The 17170-nt window shown below is 38.0% G+C and overlaps 1 protein-coding gene across 1 annotated transcript in view; it reads left to right on the forward strand.

Annotated features, from left to right (window-relative positions):
- Positions 1–17170, forward strand: part of LOC136676223 (ectonucleotide pyrophosphatase/phosphodiesterase family member 1-like) — a 115961-nt gene that overhangs the window by 87473 nt on the left and 11318 nt on the right. The window contains exons 11-16 of the mRNA XM_066653069.1: positions 26–98; positions 293–401; positions 728–859; positions 4999–5030; positions 5149–5276; positions 5899–5968. Coding sequence (XP_066509166.1) covers positions 26–98; positions 293–401; positions 728–859; positions 4999–5030; positions 5149–5276; positions 5899–5968 — 544 coding nt within the window. The remainder of the gene's footprint in view (positions 1–25; positions 99–292; positions 402–727; positions 860–4998; positions 5031–5148; positions 5277–5898; positions 5969–17170) is intronic.

A 17170-nucleotide genomic window follows, 5' to 3' on the forward strand; every position in this document is an offset into this window, starting at 1 on the left:
TAACATGTATTGTCTAATATTTTAGGCCAGACTTTTTCACCTTATACTTGGAAGAACCTGATAGTTCTGGGCATAGGCATGGACCTATGAGCAGCCAGGTACACTTGCATCTCATATTATCACACAAAAAGCACTGAAATACTTTGCAAATGCTAAGAAATTTCTAATATGTTATTGAACACAACCTAGTGTCAGAAAATTCAGTGTCACCATGTATTTTTCCATGTATTCTTTATGAACTCTGCTCTATATTTAAATTTTACCAAAATATTTTTATGTAATTTTGCTGCAGGTGATTGAGGCTCTGCTGAGAGTTGACAAGATTGTAAATATGATAATGGATGGTCTGAAGCAGAGAAAACTCCACAAATGTGTAAACTTGATCCTTCTCTCAGATCATGGTAATTCTTTGTTAATTTTATGTTTCATGAAATTCAAAGTATTTGCTCTAGGACTACAAACTTTATAGACAGAATCTATAAAAAATTTGAAATATCACAGTTTTTATTTGTGTGTTTGAATAATATGTGGGTCCCCAATATGATGGCTACTTTGTACTCTGACATCAGCTGCAACCCATGAATTGATGGGATGGTGGGCTTCATATGTCTCAGAGCATGTGCTTGTCTTCACCCTCCTAGCTCTTAAGCATGACATGTTTAGGGAAGTACTAATCACATCAGCAGGTGTCAGATCTTTAAATTGTCCTTTTGTATCTGGAAATCAGGAATGGAGGAAGCCTCGTGTAAAAAGGCTGTTTATATCTCATCTTATCAGGACAACACTGATGACTTTATAGTCATTCAGGGCCCTGCTGCACGTATCCGGCCAAAACAGCTTCCTGAAAACTTCTTCACCTGTAAGTACCTTCTGTACCCTAAGGGAAATAAGTATTCAAACACAGTGCCTTCATTGGTATAAATTTAAAATAAAACTACACTTATAGATATTTATAAAATGTTTAAAAGTCTGTTTATTTCAAGATTATTAATTAATGTAAACACTTTAGAGCTCCTGGAAACTCATTTTGAAATTTAGATTTTTTTGTGTGTATTATGCTAAACTTGTGTAATATGTGAAATATTCAGGAATGTTTAAATAAAAAACACAAAAAGAAATATGATGAATCTTTCCCTATAAAAATGACCAAAATATGCTCTTCAGAGCTCTCTGAGAATGTTGTGGGCATGGTCCAATAAACTAATGACCGTGTGACTCACAGCTCTCTTATCAATGGTGAACAGAATGCTGTATACATTATCATGGCAACACACAGCGAGAAAGAGCAGTCGTGTTTTTTTCTGGGTACTTACTCAGAAATGTGGTTGTAATTTTACACAAGATACACAATAAAATGGCACAGGCAGGTAAAATTGGCATTATACAATTGTACATGTATGAACCAGACATATTTTTGTCTGTTGTTTGTGGTTTCGTGTGATTATTTTTTAACATAATTGTACAAACAGGATACCTTTTAGAGTGCTTCCAAATTGGCGCTTTCCTTGGCTGCTACTCTGCTGTACTGCCAGCCCAGTGTGGCTGTTATCCCCACTGGTACTCTGTTATACACACCCGTACAATGTGGCCACTCTCTCAGCTGCTACTGTGTTATACACGCAGACTGAGTGTTGTGGCTATCTCTGCTGTACTCAGACTTAATCCATTCATGTTTGCTCTGCTTATGTCTTACAATGTCAATTAAAAACGACACACTTAAATACACACCTAGCTGATCTTACTGTTTAGTAATCATAGTATTCCAGTTTTGATATCTCCATGGGTGGACTACTCTTAGTCTACTCTTAGTCTATGTGCTATAAACTCAATGGACATTCAACTGATTCTAAGCTGTTAGGACCTATAGCTTCACTCATTAAAATGACTCCTAAGCTTTAGCTCACCAGAGAGAAGAGGCATGGCTATGGTAGCCTTGTGTTTGGTCAGGGTAAAACTGACATAAGCATTACCCACTTTTAGGACTGCCCATTCTACACCCAAGAGAGTAGCGGGAGCATTACTGGTCATTTTGAGGAGAGATTTATCCTAATTCTGTTCTGTGATTTTATTTAAACTGAATATTTCACATAACACCCAAGTTTAGCATTATACAAAGAAAAAAACCCAAATTCCAAATGAGTTCCCAGGGGCTTTAATTGTGATTAATAATAATTGTTTACACAGAGATAGAAAGGGCTACAGTGTCATGAGAATGTGAGTCCAGTCATTTCATATATTAAGATAAAGCACAGTATCATTAATGTCTAAAAAGACATAGTTTAGATTAAACATATTAACAAATATGTGCTGAAGCTGACGGTAAATGTAAACTGATGGAGAGAACAAAATAAGTCAGTTTCCGGCAAGATCTGAGGTTTAACAGTGTAGATGGATGTGGGTTCACTATTTGGCAAATAGCAGGTCAATGGTGACCTTTCTATCTCTGTGATATAACTGATTATTAATACATTTTAAGGTATTTCCAACCTAATTAATAACAATTAAAACAGATTGTAAATCATTTATAAACCTTTAAAAGTGTAGTCTTATTTTGAAGTGGTACCCATTCATCTGTATATAATTAACACATATGAAACAAGGCAAAGAAAAATAATATATTTGTAAGTGCAAATGGAGCTGTGTTTTAAAAAATTATTTGTTATTAATTAATATGAAGTTTTAAGTTTCAAAAATAAAATTAAGGCATTCAGACATTAGTACATTGTTAGAAAATCTGGAAATTCCAGTATTCTAATATCTATGGAAAGTAATTAGATTTTTTGCAGGGTTGTGTTTAAATTTTATTCCTCTTAAGTGCTTTCAGTTCCACAATGGCTCAAGAAAATGAACAAATTTCTAAACTAAACTAAATTTAGGAACTAAACTCAAGTTAGGAAAAAGGGAAGTCCCTCTTCTATAGGAACCAATCTGCTCATTATGAGTGTATGTTAAAGGTAATTTTCTATTTGGCGATTGATTACATCTTCTTACTAGATTCAGTTCCTTTATAAATTAGATTAAATTGCCATCTAATACTTTTAGGTATATTGCTCTACTAATAAGTACCTTTCCTTAGATGTCATGTATTCCCCAGTACCATTAAGAAAGCAACAGCTCTATATCCTTTTTTCTGAATTCAGTCTTGGACCTCCTGGCTGGCTCACCAAATTTTATCAAGGAAGAATTTCTAGATTTTGGTTTAGGACAAATGCAAACAAGGTCACGATGTATATGTATTATGTTTTTAAAACGAATAAAAAAGGAAAACTCAGCCCTTTTCATTTTATAAGGGAAACGTGTTTTGGACTTGACTTGATAAATCCTTCCCTGTATGAGAGAAGGGCCTGCCCTGTGGCACTACAGGTATGGTCACTGCCACATAGCCCCAGGGTCCTGGGGTTGTGTGTTCAATTCCCACCTCAGATCACAGTCTGTGGTTTAGTGTTTTCCTAGTGCTTGCATGGGTTTCATCTGGGTGTTTCCGGTTTCCTTCCACATTCCAAGAACACCTGTTAGTAAGTGTACTGGCTAATTCAAATTGTCAATAGGTATGAGTATGTGAGTGTCTGGATGACTGCGGGACACCCTGTCCAAGGTGTGTTCCTGCCTTGCACACAATGATTCCACGTAAGCCCCATACCACACAAGCTCTTTTTCCTCCAAAAATGATGTGATTTATTGCCAATCTATAAAGATGGAGATGATGTTCTGATGAAGGTTTTCTGGTGAGGGTTATATTATCACTGAAATGGTAAAAGCCATAATGTAGTCATATGTGTCATCAAGTCAATGTGTCATCAAGTTTGCTAATTTTGTATATTCCAACAAGATATTAGAGCAATTTAGTTATTTTTCTTTGGCTGCAATATACCCTTTATTGTGTTTTTTTCTGTGTAATGAGTGATATATGTGAGTTTACTTACATCTCTATCACCATGTTGTTTTTGTTTGTGTTATCATACCATTTGTTTATACTATGAATCTTCCACAAAGAGATTTTCCTCTTTTGATCCTGGGCCCATTTTCTACTTGATAGCAAAATGGATTTTTGTTTACATTACATGGGCCACTATCTGTTGAAGGTTTACTTTGTGTAGAAAGAGTTGGAAACTAATTAATGGAACTCACATAGTTCACACATTTTCTCTGCAGGGTACAAAATACATATATAGCAAATGTATATTAAATGACTAAACATTCTATGTATTTCTGAGTTTTATTATATGAGTTTATGTATAAAGTATTTTCATGTTATTTTCTATATAACTGTTGTTCTTGCTTCTCTGTTGTGTTCCTTATCTTTAATTTACATATTTTGCACTTGTCCAGGTACAATTAGTTGTGGTTTTATGGATTTTCCACTTGAATATAGTTATTTTAAACAGAATATATTCCTGTTCATATAGGTGCACTTTGGAATGACAAAATTACAAACTGTACAATATATATATATATATATATATATATATATATATATATATATATATATATATATATATATATATATTCATTCATTCATTCATTCATTATCTGTAACCGCTTATCCAGTCCAGGGTCGCAGTGGGTCCAGAGCCTACCTGGAATCATTGGGCGCAAGGCAGGAATACACCCTGGAGGGGGCGCCAGTCCTTCACAGACAGTCACACATTCACTCACACCTACAGACACTTTTGAGTCGCCAATCCACCTACCAACGTGTGTTTTTGGACTGTGGGAGGAAACCGGAGCACCCGGAGGAAACCCACGCGGACACGGGGAGAACACACCAACTCCTCACAGACAGTCACCTGGAGTGAGAATTGAACCCACAACCTCCAGGTCCTGCTGCGCTACCGTGCCGCCCTATTATATATATATATATATATATATATATATATATATATATATATATAATAAAAACACTTGTTTCCTTCTTGTTGTATGTGAATTGGTTATTATATGTACATACAATGGAATATGTACATTTGTTATTAATCATCCTTTCTTTGTTTCTGGTAGTTAATTATGCAGAGCTAGTGAAGAATCTATCGGTATGGATCTCCTCATAGAATTAATAATTTGAAATTGTCTTAGTTGTTTTCCTTCATTACCTAAAGTTATTTTACCCTTTATTTCCCAACCTTGTGCCTTCCGCTGTGCATGATTAAGTGCAGAGTTCCGGATCAGCCAATGAAGCCTTATCTAAAGGAGCATCTTCCCAAACGACTCCACTTTGCCAACAATGTCCGGATAGAGAAAGCTCATCTCTACATGGAGCCTCAGTGGCAAGCAGCCCTGTGAGTATTGTTAGTGCTTGGGGTCAGATTTATGTAAAACTAACAATCTTTGTCTCTGTTATGTACAAAACTGGCACAAATGCTTCTTATGGACCATATCCATAAAATGTGACTAACTGTAGTATTAGTCTTTACACTATATAAAATAATTGACCTTTCATCTTTTAATAACTAAAGGGTCTATTTCAGAAGCTTTTGAAGGCTTCTGGGTGGTGTTATTTATGTATTATGTATTATTTATTTATATTTTTTTGGTAAAAAGCTTTTAGAGTATTTGCAAAAATAATTTTTGCTTCAGTATTCAAAAATTCTTCTTTTTGCCAATAACCTAAAGAAAAATGTTCACCTTTTTCAGCTGAAAATATAAGCTGAAAGTAACTCTATGTCTAAATGTTGGCGAAATGGGGGTAATTAATTTTTTTGGCTGTCTGTTTACTGTTGATTATGAAATTGGATATTTGGTAGCATACTATTGTAAATACTATGTTGATGTTATTTAATTTCATGTATGCATGTGTTATGTATTTTATGTTTTCATTTCAACTTTTATCACTTGTATTAGTTCAGAATTTCCGTTTTGATCAAACAATTTCATGTATTTTTGTTTCTTCTTTCTCTGCAGTCAGCCCTCAGAAGTGAAGTACTGCAGTGGTGGATTTCATGGTTCAGATAATACATTCAAAAGCATGCAGGTTGGTATAGAATATTATCAGTAGTTTACAAAACTGAATATATGGACTATATATGACTCACTATATGTCCAAAGGTTTGTATTCATTATTAAGCTGTACTCACAATGGGTTAACACTTTACAATAAGGTTACATTAATTAACAGCAGTTAAATGTGACATTAAAAATATTAATTAATAAAAGATCTGAGGATGTTTCCTCACCATTTGCTAGATGTCCAGTCTGTTTGCTTGCTTGAAACCAGTCTGTATTTATGAAACCCCAGTGTCAGTAAATGGGTAAAAAAATTATCGGTTCATTATGCTAGACTTTCTGTCTCTCTCTCTCTCTCTCTCTCTCGCTCTCTCGTTCTATCTCTCTGCTCATGGCAGAGAAAAGGCATCTCAAGTTTTAAAACAACGGCAAGCATTCCACACTTTGAGGAGCATGAACCAAGATGAGGATATTGCTTATTCCTGCTCCGTAGTTGTGTAATATTGACAGATTTTTGCTGTTTCTAATTACATAAGGTGGAAATGTCTCCAAATTCAATAGATGGCCAACTGCTTTATCAAAAAGTGCTAAAAAACTAAACAAATCTGGTTACAAATGGGTTACTGTAGTAATTCAGACAGTGAATAAAAACTTACAGACTTAGAGACTGCAGCCACATACAAACAACATTCGTTTTTTTATCCCCTAACACATATCATTCCACCTTAAAAGGTGCAGAGCTTCTGTTTTCTTACCGTTTTAAACATTCCCTTTAAGAGAGTATTAAGCATTACTTAATGATTAAATAAAGACTTAATTTATCATTAATTAATGATAGAAATGAGAACTAGCTTTATATTATCCATCCATCCATCCATTATCCACCGCTTATCCAAGTCCGGGTCGCAGGGGAAGCAGTCGGAGCAAAGAAACCCAGACCTCCCTCTCCTCAGCCACCGACGCCAGCTCCTCTGGGGGTATACCGAGGCGTTCCCAGGCCAGTCGAGACATATAGTCTCTCCAGCGTGTTCTTGGTCTGCCCCGGGGCCTCCTCCCCGTTGGACATGCCCGGAACACCTCTCCAGGAAGGTGTCCAGGAGGCATCCAAACCAGATGCCCGAACCACCTCAACTGGCTCCTCTCCGATGTGGAGGAGCAGCGGCTCCACTCCGAGTCTCTCCCGGATGTCCGAGCTCCTAACCCTGTCTCTAAGGGAGAGTCCAGACATCCTGCGGAGAAAAATAATTTCAGCCGCTTGTATCCGCGATCTTGTTCTTTCGGTCACTACCCAAAGCTCGTGACCATAGGTGAGGGTTGGGACGTAGATTGAACGGTAAATCGAGAGCTTTGCTTTTCTGCTCAGCTCTTTCTTCACCACAACGGACCGGTACAGAGCCCGCATTACTGCTGACGCTGCACCGATCCGCCTGTCAATCTCATGCTCCATCTTTCCCTCACTCGTGAACAAGACCCCGAGGTATTTAAACTCCTCCACTTGAGGCAGGATCTCACTTCCAACCTGGAGAGAGCACTCCACCCTTTTCCGACTGAGTACCATGGACTCAGACTTGGAGGTACTGATCCTCATCCCTACCGCTTCACACTCGGCTGCAAACTGGTCCAGCAAGAGCTGGAGGTCCCGGCTCGATGAAGCCAACAAGACCACATCATCTGCAAAAAGCAGACATGGGATCCTGAGACCACCAAACCGGACACCATTCTGTCCATAAAAATTGTGAACAGAACCGGTGACAACGGGCAGCCCTGACGGAGTCCAACTCCGACTGGAAACCAGTCGGACTTACTGCCAGCCATACGAACCAGACTCCTGCTCTGTTTGTACAGGGACTGGATAGCTCGTAACAAAGAGCCCAGTACCCCATACTCCCTGAGCACCCCCCACAGAATACCCCGAGGGACACGGTCGAATGCCTTCTCCAGATCCACAAAACACATGTAGACTGGTTGAGCAAACTCCCATGCACCCTCCAGGATCCTAGCGAGGGTAAAGAGCTGGTCCTGTGTTCCACGACCGGGGCGGAATCCGCATTGTTCCTCCTGGATCCGAGGTTCAACTATCGGTCGGACTCTCTTCTCCAGTACCCCTGCATAGACCTTACAGGGGAGGCTGAGGAGTGTGATCCCCCTATAGTTGGAACACACCCTCCGATCCCCCTTTTTAAAAAGGGGAACCACCACCCCAGTCTGCCAGTCCAGAGGCACTGCCCCCGATGTCCACGCGATGTTGCAAAGACGTGTCAACCAGGACAGCCCCACAACATCCAGAGCCTTGAGGAACCCGGGGTGAACCTCATCCACCCCCGGGGCCCTACCTCCAAGGAGTTTCCCTACCACCTTGGCCACTTCAGCCCCAGTGATAGACGAGCCTGGGCAACTCCAGAGTGAAAGAGCATCCAGCCCCTCTCGAGGAGATTGGTTCCAGAGCCCATAATGTGTGTCGAGGTGAGCCCAACTATATCTAGTCGGTACCTCTCAACCTTGCGCACCAGCTCAGGCTCTTTTCCCACCAGAGAGGTTACGTTCCATGTTCCAAAAGCCAGTTTCAGTAACCGAGGATCGGAACGCCAGGGCCCCCAACCCCGACCACCACCCGATCCACAATGCACCAGACCCGGATTACTACCTCTCCCACAGGTGGTGGGCCCATGGGAGAGTGGACCCATGTATCTCCTTCGGGCTAAGCCCGGCCGGACTCCATAGCTGAAAGTCCGGCCACCAGGCGCTCGCCAAGGAGCCCCTCCTCCAGGCCTGGCTCCAGGGTGAGGCCCCGGTAACCCTGCTCCGGGCAAGGGAGGCTGTGTCCTCGTTATTAACTTTTTCATTCGTGTCTTTATGGATCACTCTTTGTCTGGCCCATCACCTAGGACCAATTTGCCTTGGGAGACCCTACCAGGGGCTATTGCCCCCGACAACATAGCTCCTAGGCTCACGCAGGCACGCAAACCCCTCCACCACGTTAAGGTGGTGATCCAAGAAGGAACTTTATATTAGTATCTTATAAAATCCTAAAAGGATGCTAGGTAATGATATTTACTTTTGTTCCATATCATGATTTAATAGTTAATTATGACATTACAATACTATTTATTTTTACTGTCTTAAGTATGGTGAATTAATGTACCCTTATTGAAAACTGTTTCCCATACACTTAAGGTCAGTGCTCAATGCCATATGTCATCTAGAAGTGCATAAAATCCCCTAGCGTTGAACTGTGTTCTCTGCATTGGTTGGAGTGGTGTAACTTTCTTATACCTGCATGCCTTTAAATGCTCACAGAAATGTTCCAGCTGTCTCCTTAGGCCTAGGGCTTGGTAGTTCTAAAGAAAAGCCACAGTGCCAAGTGCATGCCATATCTGGAGTCAATACTAAAATTAGACACATCTGCTTAGGAGAACAGAAATGATTAGACTAGCTTTCTGTCTTTACACACATTTCAAATTCCATGATGATATATATATAGACAGGTGTCATTCTCAGTTTGTGTAATTCTCTCATTTCCCCTTCTCTCTGACCCAACAACCCTTTGGTGCACAGCCTTTTCCAGTGTGTTTGTCAGTGAAAATTAATCTCTCACTATTTGTATGCTGACACTTGTTATCCAATATTTCTTTGAATATTAAAGTTGCAGTCTATAGTTTCAATCCATTACACTGTGTAAAATTCAGCAAATGTTTCCTCTGTGTTTGCTAGATCTTCTGGCTCTTTTGCACTCTGGACAGAGGTCTGGGGTTTTTATTCAGCTCTTGCTCTGTAAATGTGAAACAAATTTTGCTTGGACTGAGCATCAAAATGCTGCTCCAGCCAGTCAGCAACAGTGGGTGTTTGTGTTCATGTACAGGAAATGGGATGGGGAAGAACAGGGGAGAATGAACCACATGCATTGTAAAGGAGAGGGGAGAGAAACTGCATCTCGAAGCATTTGGAATCTTCTAAAAGAGCATGTTTAGCGAGGGGTGGATTTGTTTTGCTGTTGTTCCCCAGAATCATATATATCACAAGGATATAAATAGGTAATAGCAGCTTCTTCTGGAAAGGATTTGATTGCATTCAGTCATGAGAGCATTTTTAAGGTCAGGTACTGATGATTGATTAATTCTGGTTCACAAACACCACAGAAACTCATCCCAAGGGTATTAGATGGTCCTCTCTCATTCCAAAGAATGCAGGTCAATTTCTACACAAACCATTGCTTTTATTTTTTTTTATTGTTTAATTCCTCTAACATTTGGTATTGAGCATATTGACATTAGAGAACACTGCACTACACTTTTCAAGAGCTTTATACTGCTCTAACTGACAATTGGTACTGACCATCAGCTTGTGGAATGTTTACCAGGGAGTCCTATTTCTTTTTATGCTTTCCTTTGGTGACTGTACATACTGTTTGTGTACATTTATATGTCTGTGTTTAAAATATTGATTGAGTTTAAATGAGGGGTGTCTACACACATATGTTCATATAGTATATATGGCAGCGTACATTACCCTCAATGTAATTCTCCTGCATCAAAAAAAAAATCAGTTATTCCTGAATATCTATATAACTTTTAAACTGGGAAGTATGAAATGTTGTCTGGGTTGACTTCAGGTCTTCCTACTGGAAGCCAGTGGTAGAGGGGAATGGTGAGTCTATAAAATGTACACAGCTTTGTTCAGGACTAACTCAGTTAGTACTATTATTAAAAAAGTCTCACTAAACATTGCCAACATATAAACCACAATTAATTCATAATAAAGAAATGCTGCTTTTTTTAGGCTTAAGTGTGTTGGAGCAAAATAAACACTACAACTGCAAGTACCTATGTGCAAAAAGACTTTTATTAGGAAGCAAATATAACTATCATGTTATGCCTGTTCATTCTTGCCCAAAGTGGAATGTTGTTTTAGCAGAAGACACTTTAGTACACCGTTTAAATATTTGTAGTACTCCTTTGGGGTTAGAGAGACAACTAAAGGAAAAAAATACAGAACCTTTCCCATGCTTTCACAAACATGATCACAAAAATCTATTGCATTTAATACAACTTAATCCTGTGCAATGTCTGTTCGAATTAGTCAGCGTGTACGTGGCAGGATATATTTCATACAAATTACATATATACTGTATTTATATAATGTTATATATACTGTATTATATATTATATTACATGTACTGTATTATATATATATATATATATATTACTTTATTGACTATTTTTTTAATGATTATATAGAAATTGATATATATGTGTGTGTGTGTGTGTGTGTGTGTGTGTGTGACATTTGGGCCTTTTGTCAGGGCGCAAGCCATCTTAGTGAGCAAAACATCATAATATAAAATAACATTCTGTTTAAACATTTCAATGCCTAAATAATGGGCTAGATGTAGGTCACCATACATCATCACACGCTCATTATTCCTAAACTTTTTAATGCTGTTACTATGGTTAAACTACGGTGACGTCTATTTTGTTACTCATGTCTCCTTGTTTTCTGGAGTCATACTCTGGAGAATTTGACTAACTTGAATTTACCACAGAATTTGACTAACTTGAATTTACCACAGTTTCACGGTGGCGCAGCAGGTAGTGTCGCAGTCTGTGGGTTCGATTCCCACTCCGGGTGAATGTCTGTGAGGAGTTGGTGTGTTCTCCCCGTGTCTGCGTGGGTTTCCTCCGGGTGCTCCGGTTTCCTCCCACAGTCCAAAAACACACGTTAGTAGGTGGATTGGCGACTCAAAAGTGTCCGTAGGTGTGAGTGAATGTGTGTGTGTCTGTGTTGCCCTGTGAAGGAATGGCGCCCCCTCCAGGGTGTATTCCCGCCTTACGCCCAATGATTCCAGGTAGGCTCTGGACCCACCACGACCCTGAATTGGATAAGCGGTTACAGATAATGAATGAATGAGTTTACCACAGTTTCTAATCAATAATACCATTAAGTACATAGTATTCATTTTACAGCATTAAGAACATTAATAAGCAAAATAATTAATAAATAATGAATCAGTAGTCTATGAGAATATTTTTTTTCAATGTTGTGTCCATCTTGTAAGTTTTCTCATTGATGTTGGATGCTTATTTAATTCTCAAGATGTAACTAATCCTAAGCATATTTAGATATGTTGAAGTCCTTGGGGGCTTTGGGTCAGTCAGTCCATTGTCTGGAGTACAACAGCAGCTTCTTTGTTTGATTTAAAAATATTTTTCTTTTCTATGCTTTTTCCTTTTCTCAGTGTGAGCTTTTTGACAGAACATTCAGACTTGAGTTGTCTTTTCAGATAGAAACATTTGTGGGGGGTTTTTCACATCTGAATTGAGATTAGAGCTTGATTTTTGTGTGTGTGTGTGTGTTTGCGGCCAGTTCTTGCATGGTTTTTATGTATGGCATTCTCTCTCTGCAAAGTTCAATCTTGGGAGACTCCTGCTTTGTCATTATTTTCCTTTCAACTACTACTTCCTTTTGCAAGGGACTTACTCTATATTGCCAAACATATTTACTTGTCTGCGTTTGCACACTTTCGAACTTGAGTGACATCCCATTTTTAATTCATAGTGTTTAATGTGATGTCAGCCCACCCTTTGCAGCTATTACTGTTTCAGTTCTTCTGGGTAGGCTTTCCACAAGGTTTAGAAATGTGTTGTTTTTGACCTTTCTCCCAGAAGCGCATTTGTGAGGTCAGATACTGATGTTGGATGAGAAGGCCTCATCCCAAAGGTGTAATATTAAGTTGAAGTCAGGACTCTGTGCAGGCCTGTCAATTTTGTTTGCACCAAACTCGTTCATTCATGTCTTTATGAACCTTGCCTTATACACTGGTGCACAATCATGTTGGAACAGGAACGGGCCATCCCCAAACTGTTCCCACAATGTTGAGAGCATGAAATTATCCAAAATCTCTTGGTATGCCGAAGCATGAAGAGTTCCTTTCTCTGGAACTAAAGGGCCAAGCCCAACTCCTGAAAACAACCTCACACCTTAATCCCCCGACTTTACACTTGGCATCCTATCACGGTACTATGCTAGAATTCACTGAGCTCAGGAGAGTAATGTTCTCAGAAGAAAGTCTCCTGAAAAATCAACAACTTACTGCCATAATGACCATTTGACTAGCATCGCTTACATTTAAACTGTATTGTACAGCAGATACTTACTTTGCAGTACAAGGCTAAATCATTATATCACACTACAAGAAGTCATATAAAATCACAATATATTGAGGTGCAGTTCATTTTATTTACAAAGACCATTTTCAAAAAAGTTGAAAATGTTGTGACACTGTGCAAAATGGAAATTAAAAACAAATGCAATGAAGTGCAAATAATTTAAAAGCCTATATTGAAAATAGTACAAAGAAAACTGATTGAAAATCACTGAAATGATTTGGGTGGTGTATCCTTGATGTCGTGGTGATGTGTACGATGTGTGTTGTGCTGGTATGAGTGGATCAGAGACAGCAATACTGCTGGAATTTTTAAACAATGCCCACCCACTTGTCTCTCTGTTAGACACACCTACCTCATTGGTCCACCTTGTAGATGTAAAGTCAGGGACAGTATATCTGTTCACAATGTAAATAAAGCAGAAGTGATGAGCAAATCATTAAAAAATATATGTCGTTGAAAATAATACAAAGTATGTCATGTTTAAATTGTGAAATATTATTTTTATTTATTTATTTATTTTTTAATTCTTTTTGTCCATTTTGAGACTGAAATAATACAGGTATTTAGCAGTAGGTCAATAATATTATGGGGTATAAAAAGACCATCCCAAAGTTGCTGAACCTTTCAGAAATAAAAATGGGGTGGGGTTTACCTTTCTGTGAAGGACTGCATGACAAATTCAAGAATCATATTTTCTCAACTTAAAATGGCAAATGAATGAATTAATAAGATTTCAATATTAATAAGAGATTCAGAGACTCTTGGATAAATCTCTGCTTGCAAGGGGCAAAGCCAAAAATTGGTTAACATCAACTGATAAATTGACATGAATCTGTAATGGAAATCACTGCATGGGCTCAATCATATAAACTCAATCATTCAATCATTCATTCATTCATTGTCTGTAACCGCTTATCCAGTTCAGGGTTCGCAGAGGGTCAAGAGCCTAACCGGAATCAGTGAGAGCAGAGACACACCCTGGAGGGGGCACCAGTCCTTAACAGGGCAAACACACTCACACCTACAGACACTTTTGAGTCGCCAATCCACCTACCAATATGTGTTTTTTGACCATGGGAGGAAACTGTAGGTTTTTGGACCATGGGAGGAAACCCACGTGGACATGGGGAGAACACACCAAACTCCTCACTGAAAACTCAATCATGAGAAGGATAAAACAAATCCTAACAAGACCCAGAAATGCTGTTGCCTTTACTGGACCTGAGCTTATTAAAGATCGACTGAGGCAGAGTGGAAAAATGTCCTGTAGTCACCAGAATTAAAATTTGAAAATTTTATTTGGAAATCATTGACTCTTCTGAGTATAAGGGACAGTCCACCTTTTTTTAAAAGCACACAGTTGAAAAGCCTATATCTGTGATGGTGTAGGGTGTAGTAAAGCACATGAGAAAACATTTCACTTCCAGACCTACAGCAATTGGTCTCCCCAGTTTCCAATTGTTTACAGTGTTGCTAAAAAAAAAGTACTGTAAAACATTGCTAAAGATAACTCTGTTCCAACTTTTGGAATGTGTTGCTGGAATCACATTTAAAATTGGCATTTATTTTGCAAGAAACAATAAAAAATGTTTCTTAGTTACCACGTTATGCAGTGTTTGTACTACATTCAATTAAATACTTAATGGGGTAGAAATGACTTACACATCATTTTGTTCTGATTATTTTATTACCTATTTTATTATCCTACAAACAAACTTTTGTATGTGTTGTTCTCTGGTTGTAATTAGGACACATACAGAAGATGTTTTGTTTGTTATTTTAAACTGGGTTGGATTTCTGGAACTACACTTCGCTTGTAAACACAAGTAAGTGTTGTGTTTTCCATGTGGCTGTTTTTTTTTTTTTTTTTGTCTCTATTTAGTCTCTCTCTCTCTCTCAGAGGAACCCACATACTTCTGCAGGATTCAACAACACATATTACTCACTAACAGCACCGCCTGCTGAGCACCTGCCAGGGTTTACTGTATTTTCATTCTGAATAAACTACACAATAATGCTAAATATTTTTGGACAACAGTTTGTCCATGATTTCTTTTGAATTTAAGGCTGTGAATATACAGTAGTCTCCCTTCCCACCTTTGCAACAGTTAGTTACTTTAGACTAGATGTTGGAACTTTAGTGTGAGGATATGTTTGCATTCAGCTAGGATCTGAAAGATACTGAATGGTGCTCTATATACTGTAAAACAAAATAAAATAGGATGGGTGCACCCTAAAAATTCACTTGTTCACTAAAACTGACTTCATGATCAAACCGACCTACTCATCACATTATAGTAGGCTATTCATCAGCAGATCTGTCAAACATTCAATGTAAATCACTGCAATTTTTCAAAATATTTTTAAAGTTAATATAAGTTTTTTTTTTTTTTTTTTTTTTTTTTTTTTTTTTATTACATTAGCAGTGCACATGGATGTCGTTAGACCTGTTTTAGTCATTTTTAAATGACTTGTGATTTATACATTAAAATCACATTAGATCTTTTCATATAGATTAACATTAATTAGAGTGTAAGACATAAATAAGCAATGACATTTTCACTGGACATCTGATAATATAATGAGAATGAGACTGTCTTTTACACTCTTTTGTGTTTTTCTACCTGTAGATGTATATTCTACATTTTTTGTTTAATAAAGGTAGTAGTTCCTTGTGGCTTTGCTTAATCATCAAAGAAATTTGCTGCTATGTGGCAATTACCCCTGACCCCCTTGGTTAAAGCTTAACCCCCTAATCATTCACGTCTAGTGACGGCCCTGGCAGTACCTTGTGGTAGTGTTTGAGTAAACAAAATAGACTCATTAGACTATTTTTTTAGTAACATTGTTTTCATGACATGAACTTGAACATGACAGCATGAAAAGGTAAAAAAACACACACACACACACACACATACACATATATATATATATATATATATATATATATATATATATATATATATATATATATATATAGTAAAATACAAATGCAGTTTTCTCCTTTCATGAATGCAGTTTTTGGTTTGTAAACAATACAACTGATTCATTGCAGTAAGAGTGGAATGACAAATTTAAATAGTAAGATAACTGTGAAATGGAAACTGTAAATGGAATTGTTAATGGTTCTTGAAGAAAACATAATAACGAATGTGAAAATAGATTCAAGCATGTTTTATAAACATGGCCCCATATTTCTGAGTGGTTCTTGGCTTGGGTGTACAGTTCTCCTTTCAAACATGTAAAACCTTTACTTTATTTGGAGGTTCTATAAAAAGCCACTCTTGGTTCTCCAAATAAACTTTTTCAGAGTGTGAGATACAACAGAATTTACCTTTTTCACATTTGCACTTTATATAAAATCACATGGAAGAAACTGTAGATGACAGGCTATACTTTGTCAGAGAATGTTTGTGTCTGTGGTGATGGACTGGTCTGGTCTGTATTTCATTCTGTGGTTTTACAGGAATGTCTGCAATATATTATTCCCCTGAGGAAAGATGTGGGTGAATGGCAAAACTAGCTTATTTAACGTTTACTAAAAGTACATAAGTGAGGCAGTACAGTATCTCTATTGAGAACGTAGTTAAAAGTGTACTTCCTACAATTTCTCAATACTGATGGGCATCATTCTTTGTCAGCCACTTCGACAAAACAACTAAAACTTGTTGCTTGTTATTGTTTGAGTGGACTTGTGTTTGGTTTTGTTGCTGTTTGCAGGCTTCTCCAGATAATCTCAGGCCTATTTACGCCTGACATTATTATGAGAGTTTTATCTGAAAGATATCTGGATGTACTTTAATCTCTGTTTGCATTTGCCATTAAAATACATCCCCAGCCTGACCAGATGTGATCCGATTTTATATTGCCACCTAAAAAGCACAGTATACATTATTTCTGCATCAGAAAAAGGCTGTGTGTTACAGCTGCTGTGATTTCTGCTGTGGTCGGTGCCACAACTTTCCAGAGACATTTTTAGGCTTGATAGAGAAGTGAAGATTGGTGGGAAGTAATTGTATCAGGTTTCACGGGCAAAGGATTACTCTCATTCCTTTCTGTACAATGAC

Source organism: Hoplias malabaricus, chromosome X2 (genome assembly GCF_029633855.1).
Source record: "Hoplias malabaricus isolate fHopMal1 chromosome X2, fHopMal1.hap1, whole genome shotgun sequence".
NCBI classification, from domain to species: domain Eukaryota; kingdom Metazoa; phylum Chordata; class Actinopteri; order Characiformes; family Erythrinidae; genus Hoplias; species Hoplias malabaricus.